Raw genomic sequence first — 9591 nt, 5'->3', positions numbered from 1 at the left:
CGGCGGCGGACGACGTGGGCCAGCGGTGGCCGCAGTTCTCTACTACCACCACTACCGTTTCGGTTGTGGCCGCTACGCCGTGGTGGATGGATGGATGCAGATCAGATCATTCTGGGAACCGAATCAGTTGAGCGGAAGGAAGGAAAGGGTACCACGCCCATGGAACGGGAGGGAGGCACGTATATCCCTATCTTTCTGGTGGCGTGAGGCGGCCTCCGCTCCGTCTGTCTCTTTTTGGTTAGGTTTGGTGTCTAGCGCAGGGGCACTGTACTCTACTACTGTGGTGGCAGTTCGAGGTGGAGAGCCGCTGGTCGCTTGGCTGCCTCGAAGATGAACTAGCAGCAGCGGGCGGGTGTGCAGTTCGAGGGGCAAAATGGGTTTTGTGCGGCTGGGAGTCGGCTACGGGAGCGAGGGCGAAATAAAGCAGCAAAGGAGGAGAGGAGAGGAGAGGAGAGGAGAGGAGGACCCTCGCTCGCTCCATTTAAAGCGTGTTTGTGTGGCTCGCTGCTCGCCTCTCGCCCGCGCCCGCAAGCACAGTCACACGCTCGTCTCTGGTCGGCTCGCTGCCGCGGCTTGCCTCAGATCCTTATCTCCTCGCCGCTTTGGGGCCATTTGTTGCGCGGATGGGGTCCGGGGTGCAGCGGGTGCAGTCGGAGGCGGCAGCGAACCGGACGTGATCCGGGCCATGGGGTAGAGCGCTGCGGGCGGGCGGTCGGGCATGGAGGTGTCCCGTGGCGGTGCTGCCGCCGCCGGCGGCGGAGGGGCGCGGAGGGGGGAGGAGGAGGGAGGAGAGGTGAGCCTGCGGGAGTGGCTGGACCGGCCGGGCCGGGCCGTGGAGGCGCCCGAGTGCCTGCACGTCTTCCGCCAGGTGGCCGAGGCGGTGGCCGACGCGCACGCGCAGGGCGTGGCCGTCGGCAGCGGCCGCCCTTCCTGCTTCGTCGTGTCCCCGCCCTTCTCCCGCGTCGCCTTCATAGAGTCGGCCTCGGGCTCGGACGCCTCCGGCTCCGACGCCTCCGAGGACGCCGACCACGACGCCGAGCCTCCGCGCCGGGGTCACGGCGAGGAGCGCGGCGAGAAGGGGTTCCCGCTCAAGAGCGTGCTGGCGATGGAGCTCAATTGGTACACTAGCCCCGAGGAGGCTGACGACAGCGGCGGCGGCGCTACCTTCGCTTCCGACGTGTATAGATTAGGGGTGCTCCTGTTCGAGGTGCGGTGCTTGACATGAATATTCTCTTACTACTTTTCGGTGTGATTTCCGTGCCAATGCTTTTCGGCTGTGGTCGCAGTTGTTTTGCAGCTTCGAAACGTTGGAGGAAAAGATGCGGGCAATGGCCAATCTGAGGTATCGCGTGTTGCCGCCACAGTTGCTGCTCAAGTGGCCCAAGGAAGCATCCTTCTGCCAGTTGATGATGCACCCTGTACCGGACACCCGACCCAAGATGAGGTTCGTGTCTGTCATTTACATATATATTGTGTGTAAAGTACCGGCGAAAACAGGGTTGATTGTTTCACATTGGGCAGCACGAAGTAGTTTACTACTAGTAGTTACTCGTTGTCCTACATGTTGAGACATCACTTTTTTTTCCTACATGATAAAATAGATGGGTTTATTCATACGTGAACTACCGGGGGTTGATGCTAATGACTAAAGCATAAAAACACCTGTCATATAGTTGTCCCACTCAAGCAGAACACAGTAAGATTCATGATCCACTAACGCTGGAGTTAGTCTCAGTAGAACAAACCTTATTGAAGTTCCATCTTTAGAATCAGTGCACTTGCATGGACATGCCTTTTATGACGTTCTTTTGAAATTCAGTTCCTTCATGGCTATACTTATGTTTGCAGTTTAAAAACACTAGTCTGGCAGGTGACCTAACCTATGTGCCGGAATAGATCGAACCCCCTACTCGCCACCCAAACCAAACATTTTTTAGAGATCTATATGCTGGATATCACTCTAATTAATATCGGTACATGTACAGTGTTTATTGAATATGTGCTATCTATAACATTTGTCCATGAAATTGAACACAATCAACAGTGCCTCTTATGAAGGTCTTGATGAATAACTGTGCTATGGAGGTTTTTGTCTAAAAAAATTTCAATGCACCATTGCTGAAGTGAGTGGATTAGCATTAAAAAAATTATCATTGCTTGCACGCTATTGCAATACTTAGCATCTCCTTTTACGTTTTTGACACACACCATGTACCACCATTTATTTTCTGGACATATAGTACTTTGGAAAGTATGTAAATGGTTCATACATACATGCTTACTTATGACAAAGGCACTTGCACATTTTTGAAATTTGTGAAAATATTTGTGCATGTGCATTGCGCAAAGTTACGTGTACTACAACAAAATATTCAAATTTATGCAAACACAGTTACAGTACTATATTAGTTATTCATCTCTTGTCTTGTATAGAATACAAATGTGAGTGCTTTGGCACAAAATTTTGCCACGGTATATTTGTTTTTCCTGGCCCTTATTTTAATTTATGTACTTTAGTCTAGAATGCACATAGTGGCCACGGCAAAAACCAAAAGAACATGAAGAAAGAAAGAAAGAAAAAAGCCTAACGGGGAAAGTGAAGAAAGTAAACTTGGAGCCACATCTGTAGCTAGAGCCAAGAGCCAAGCCGAGTCAGGTCCTCGCTGATCTTGCTTTGAAGTTACGATGACATTGTTTAAGAAAGTATGGTTAGTAATGTTTTCTATACCAATAAGTCAACTTAAAAAAAAAGGATATTATCCTCATTTCTTTCCTTCTATGAGTTAGTACCTCCATTTGTTTGACTGTGTTGATGACCTGATTTTATTTCTTCTTTTTGTTCAACAGTGAGGTGCTACAAAGTGAGTTCCTTAATCAATCAAGGAATAGTTTGGAAGAGCGCGAGGCAGCTCTTCGGTTACGTGAAGAGATAGAAGAACAAGAACTGCTGCTGGATTTTCTTCTCCAGTTGCAGAAAAGAAAGCAGGATATAGCAGACAATTTGCAGGACACCGTCGCCTTTCTCTCTTCTGACATCAATGAGGTACTCCACCGGCAGTCAGCCCTCGGTCAGTGTGGAAATTTCTCAATTGAGTTGGATAAAGAGGTGTCCTCTGGAACTGTTGAAGATCAGAGTGACTGTGGATCCAGAAAGCGTTTCAGACCTGAACTGCACGCTGTTGATATGGAGGAACACAGTCGTAGTCTGGAAGAATGTTCTAGAACAGTGCCATCATCTGTGGTAATTCAGGAAAGTGTGTTGTCAAAAAGCTCAAGGTTAATGAAGAACTTCAAAAAACTAGAAACAGCATATTTTCTAGCAAGATCCAAGTTGGCAAGGCAAGTTGGCAATCCACTGAGAAGTTGTGATCAGGTTGTCAAGAGAACTACTGGTTCAGCTGTTGGAACTGAAGGGAGTTCAATAGATGATTTTGCTTTAGAAGGGCATTCTGGTAGAAGACAAGGAGGTTGGATGAACTCTTTTCTTGAAGGATTGTGCAGGTACTTGTCATTCAGCCAGTTGAAAGTTCGGGCGGAACTGAAGCAATGCGATCTGCTGAACTCATCAAATTTAGTATGCTCTGTAGGCTTTGACCGGGATAATGAGTTTTTCGCAACTGCTGGTGTAAATAAGAAGATAAAAGTCTTTGAATATAATATGATCGTAAATGAACACCGTGACATTCACTATCCTGTGGTTGAGATGTCTAATAAATCAAAATTAAGTTGTATTAGCTGGAACAGTTACATGAAGAGCCATATAGCATCTAGTGACTTTGATGGTCTCGTACAGGTAAGCTCCTTTGAGGAATTATTAATTTTCACTTTTCAGTTGAAAAGGATCATTATAGCAACCACATTATGAGGAATATCTCATTCTTTTTCAGGTTTGGGACGTTACTAGGAGCCAAGTTTTCGTTGAAATGAGGGAGCATGAGAGACGTGTGTGGTCAGTAGACTTCTCACTTGCAGACCCAACCAAATTGGTTAGTGGGAGCGATGATGGTACTGTGAAGCTGTGGAGCATGAATCAGGCAATTCTATTCTTGCACCTGCTGTATGTCAGCTTTTGAATTATGATAATGTGGTTATCGAGCTTGTATGCGATGGCAATAACTTTTTTCCTACATTACAGTAACATTTTTCTATGAACTCTGCAGGCTGGGAGTGTTGGCACTATCAGAACAAGGGCAAATGTCTGCTCAGTGCAATTTCAACCTGATTCAGCTCGCTCCATTGCAATCGGCTCTGCAGATCATAAAATTTACTGCTATGATCTTCGCAACATACGGGCTCCTTATTGTACACTAGTTGGCCACACAAAGACTGTAAGCTATGTCAAGTATGTAGATGCATCAACCATAGTATCTGGTTCCACTGACAACTCATTGAAGCTTTGGGACTTGTCTACGAATCAAGCAAGAGTAATTGACAATCCAGTTCAAACTTTTACAGGGCATACAAATACAAAGGTTAGATATCCTGCATCGACTTTTGTTCTAGCTGTACTTGCACATACTTGTTCTCTTCTCAGTGTATTATTCTGGAAATGATTATAATCAATCACAGCCATTATCAACTCTTAATTTGATTTTTGTGGCCTTTAATCATGGCATGGTTACCTTTTTTTCCCGTCATATTCAGTTACAGCCGTATTTCATCAGTATAGCTCTGTCATCAGATAAGTCTTCTTTAAATTATTGACGCTGCTTTAGTACAACTTTGTACTAAAGTTGTACTAAAACAGCGTGAATTAATTTGGATCGGAGGGAGTAGTATTATAAGTTTCAGCATGCCACAATTAGGTCTTTGCTTCAAACATTATTTTTCTTATGCAAATATATTTTTGACATTTGAGATTAAATGCACCTCATTTTTGTTTTCGTATACTTTTGAATTGCTTCTGGCTTAAAGGAAACAGTCTTTTGCTCGATGACTAATTTTACATATTCCTGTTGAGCAGAATTTTGTTGGCCTTTCCATTTCTGATGGATACATTGCTACTGGGTCAGAAACAAATGAGGTATGCATTCTATGTCTGCACCAACTTTTTTTTGCTGAATTCTGAAGATACAGTTCTATAGAGAGCATGTCTTCAACCTGGCCTGGATCAACCCTGTCTATAGAGAGCACCAACTTTAGATCAAGGATAGGGCGTGTAATGTGCACTCCAACCTGGCCTGGATTCATTCCCTGTTGTACGAATAGTGTCTGTAGTTTTTCATTCTACATCTCTACCAGCCTTTATGCATTCACTGGAGTGAGTAATGACTTCATGTGGAGACAGACAAAAATAATACGTAGTAAGTGAAACGCTAATGCAAACAAGTTCCACCATTTGGCTGAAGGGAGATAAGATGGTTGCATATTTCTGAGCTGCATATTGTGCGCAGGACAAGCATGTTTGCCATTATGCGGCAAGATTTAGCAATCTAAAATATAAAAATCAAATATTGCCAAATTGGTGGCAGAAGGAACACTCCCTACGCTAACACAGAGGAGATTAACATGCCAATGCTTATGTGCGCACAATATTAATTATTTTGATTTTTGATAATCTCATGCATGTCTGTAGTTTTTCTTTCTCTTGGATGTGTAGCAATTAAAATGACTAACTTTCCATCCTTGACACTTCACATCAGGTTTTTGTCTACCACAAAGCATTTCCAATGCCAGTCTTGGCGTATAAGTTCAATGTCACAGACCCAATATCAGGCCAGGAGATCGACGATCAATCACAGTTCATTTCGTGCGTGTGTTGGAGGGGGCAGTCTTCGACACTTCTTTCTGCTAACTCCAGTGGGAACATTAAGGTCTTAGAAATGGACTGACCCTGTACGGAAGGGCGAGTGTGCTGCCTGGTTTCGAGTAGAAATGGACCGACTTCAGTGACTTGTTATCAGGGGAATGTGCATGTCTTGCTATTTTATCCCTTCAAGGCAGAGGTGGGAATAGGGTACCCCAGAGTTGGGAACTAGTAGGGTGGTAGTGTTAGCTGTATCAAGAGTTAGCGTAGGATTACAGGTTAGCGTCATAGCAAACGTAGCATAAATGGTGAAGGTATTTGAGATGTTGGGGTGGCCCAAGGGTTTTGTACATCATTGGTTTGAGGTATACTTGTATAGGCAATCAATCCGAGTCTTCGGCTAATGCTGGCCTTTGGTTGTTGCAGTCCCTTTTAATTCTACTTGGTTGCTTGATGAATGCAATCCCTCCCCCATCCCCTGCACTCAAGAAAGGCCGGCAACGACATGGACGCAAAGGCTATAGAGTGAGTCGTCCTTCGGTCTCTCCTGAAGTATCTACAGTTGCGGGCCAGCCCATTCACGCATACTTAGAAGAAATTCAGTAGAGAAAAGAGAAAGCAAAATGGGTTGCACAAAGAGTGTTGGCACGTGAAATTGCCGCACAATACTAAGATATTTGTCGTGCTTTCGTGACGACGAACGATTGCTTTACGAGCAAAGCAACAAAGATTTCCTCGCTTTCGTGGAGGAGAACCGGCCGCTTTCCAGCGCAAAACGGCAAAGATCGCCAAACGCTAGGGCTTGGCAGGAAGTAGCGACAGAAAATAGATATACGTAAAAAAATAGTTTGTATTAATAGATCGATTGTTTTTGTTTTTTAATTGGCCATAGTCTTACATATATACGGCACGTTGGACTTGGCGTATAAGACAAACTCTGAAGCCAAAACCGACGAGGACATGTCGTTTACAACTTGCACTAGCGACTCAAATTAACATGTTACGTACAAATACTCCTGGGCCTACAAGGAAAATAGTAAAATATTTCGGCCGCATCGCTATCATCAGATAATATAGTAGCCAAGTTCTAAGCATACTCGTACAAATACCTTGAGCCTTCAAAGAAAATAATAAAATACTCCGGCAACGTCGTAAATCATATGCAATAGTAACCATCATGTACTAAGCACACTTCTCCATCTAGTCCATGCAAACTTCATACTTCAGCTTAGCATACGAGGTTGGTTAAGAGATGTCCATGGCAGCAGTATGCTAGTTCAACGCATCCTTGAAATCTGGTCAGCCTTATATAAATAACTGCAATATTAAAGCTATGCATCAACTGATTAGTTGGATTAATGATAAAATTAATTTGGCCCATACTAACTAGCCAAATTACATCATCAGCATATGCCCCCCTGTTTTTGGTACAATTGTATTGACCAAAAATACAATAGCAATTACCGTAGGATGAAATTGATCACTTCACCGACCATGTTACTGCTCTGGGCGATGTCCAAAGATACATCGGCCAATTTTCCTTAGGGCGATATCTTGAACGATATATCGGCCAAATATGCTCAAGCTTCCTGCCACACGCTAGGATAGTACTTTTTCAAATATTTCCCGTTAAGAGCTTTGGACAACTTCTCTCCCTGCAAAGATTGTACAAAATATGAATTTCCAGGAACAATTTCTATGATTTTGTACGGGCCTTCCCAACTCAGCGACCATTTGCCGAATTTCTTATCTTTAGTTCCAATAGGTAAAATCGTTTTCCACACTAAATCTCCTATTTGAAACGATTTCTCTCTCACCCTTTTATTATAAGCCTTGGCTACTCTTAATTTCTCCTTCTCAATTTCTCGCAAGGCTCTTAATCTCTCTTCTGAAATTTCATCTATCCTATCCATCATCAATTCATTATAATCTACAGCCGACAAATCATTTTGTCTGGCCACTCTAAGAGCTTGTAAATTAACCTCTACAGGTAACACCGCCTCCTGACCATATACCAAGTCGTACGGTGCCACTTGAGTTGCTCCATGTTTAGATATCTGATGAGCCCATAAAGCTTCCGAAAGTACCTCATGCCATCTTTTGGGATGCTCCTCAATTTTCTTCTTTATAAGCTTAATTGAAGTTTTATTGCTAGATTCAGCCTGTCCATTAGCTTGAGCATAATAAGGCGACGAATTTAACAATTTAATTCCTATAGATTCGGCAAATTCACGAAATTGATGAGACATAAAAGAAGCACCTTGATCGGTAGTTAAAGTTTGAGGAATACCGAATCTATGAACAATATGCTCTAAAACAAAAATGATAACCTCTTTATGGGTCATGTTTTCTAAAGGAACTCCTTCTGTCCATTTAGTAAAATAATCTGTGGCTACTAGGACGAAGCGATGTCTTTTAGAAGACGAAGGATGTATTTCACCAATAAAATCTAAGCCCCATCCTCTAAATGGCCACGGCCTAATTATAGGATTTAACATAGCTGCGGGCGCTAACTGTATATTCCCAAAATTTTGACATGCCTCACAACCTTTATAGTACCGAAAACAATCCTCTAACAAAGTCGGCCAATAAAAACCTGCTCTTTTTAATAATCATCGCATTTTGTGAGCCGACTGATGTGTTCCACATATTCCTTCGTGCACTTCACCCATAGCTATTCTAGACTGATCAGAATCCAAGCATTTTAAAAATAACTCATCTATTGTTCGGCAATATAACTCGTCGTTAAACAAAGTATACTTTAAAGCTTGTCGCCGAATTTTTCTATCTCTTGTTTGACTTGGATGCTTTAAATGATTAACTAGAGGAACTCTCCAATCACTTAGTTCTAAATTATTTGCTAATTCGGTCGTTTGTGACCCATGCACCGAATCTGCAGTACATTGTACAGCTAGTTGTTCAACTGTCCTAGGCCCAAGTGCACCATGTGAAAAAGTATCCATCATTATAGACTCAGCATGCATCGGCTTGTTTAATATAAAAAACATTCCTTTACTAATATGATAACCGGATGCTTGCTGTGCTAAACAATTAGCTTTAGAATTATCTTCTCTAGGTATATGATGGATGGTGAATGTATCTAGAGACTTAATTATGTCTAAACATCGGTCCAAATAACTATTTAATAACCCATCAAAATATTAAAATTCGCCTTTAATTTGTTGTACTATCAGAAGCGAATCCCCAAAAGCATATACATCCTTTACACCCATATCAACTAAAGTTTGTAATCCAAACAGTAAAGTTTCATACTCAGCTTGGTTATTAGTGCAAGGATATTCCAGACGGACCGATATATCATAAACAACACTATTAGGTGAAACTAAAACATTACCGATGCCTTGCCCGTCCCTACAAACTGATCCATCAAAATAAAGCTTCCATGGACACACACTAACATAGTTAATATTTTCATCATCTTTAATCCTATGATCAACAATGAAATCGGCGATAACCTGACCCTTCATAGCATGCAACGATTCATATGTTAAATCATATTCTATTAGCGCGTAAGCCCACTTTCCAATCCTATCACTAAAAATCGGTCGTTGCAACATATACTTAATGACGTCAGCCTGGCAAGCTACTACACACGTACTAGAAAGAAGATAAGGCCGAAACTTGGTACATGCATAGTATAAAGATAAGCATAACTTTTTAATAAACATGTACCTACTTTCGGCGTCGAGCAAACGACGACTTAAGTATGCAATGATGTATTTTTTCCCGCTGACCTCTTGCGCCAACACCGCACCGATCACCCTATCTTCTGCAGCAATGTACAACCTGAACGGTGCACCGGACTTGGGCGCCCGCAATATTGG

The 9591-nt window shown here is 43.0% G+C and overlaps 1 protein-coding gene across 2 annotated transcripts; it reads left to right on the top strand.

Moving 5' to 3' along the window:
• Positions 1-437: 437 nt before the first annotated feature.
• LOC125544717 (protein SPA1-RELATED 3-like) lies at positions 438-6171 on the top strand. 2 transcript variants are annotated; one of them, XM_048708459.1, is made up of 7 exons: positions 438-1207; positions 1287-1444; positions 2848-3793; positions 3888-4034; positions 4161-4472; positions 4964-5023; positions 5643-6171. In XM_048708459.1, exons 1-7 carry the CDS (start codon positions 719-721, stop codon positions 5829-5831), a joined length of 2301 nt encoding a protein of 766 aa, XP_048564416.1. In that variant the 5' UTR covers positions 438-718; the 3' UTR covers positions 5832-6171. The 2 variants fall into 2 exon arrangements, with proteins under 2 accessions (XP_048564416.1, XP_048564417.1); XM_048708460.1 differs by lacking the exons at positions 438-1207; positions 1287-1444 and having other exon boundaries at positions 3294-3501; positions 3588-3793.
• Positions 6172-9591: the final 3420 nt, after the last annotated feature.

The sequence above is a fragment of the Triticum urartu genome, chromosome 3, assembly GCF_003073215.2.
Source record: "Triticum urartu cultivar G1812 chromosome 3, Tu2.1, whole genome shotgun sequence".
NCBI lineage: Eukaryota > Viridiplantae > Streptophyta > Magnoliopsida > Poales > Poaceae > Triticum > Triticum urartu.
The sequence above is the reverse complement of the archived record's forward strand: the minus strand, read 5'-3'. Positions and strand labels throughout refer to the sequence as shown.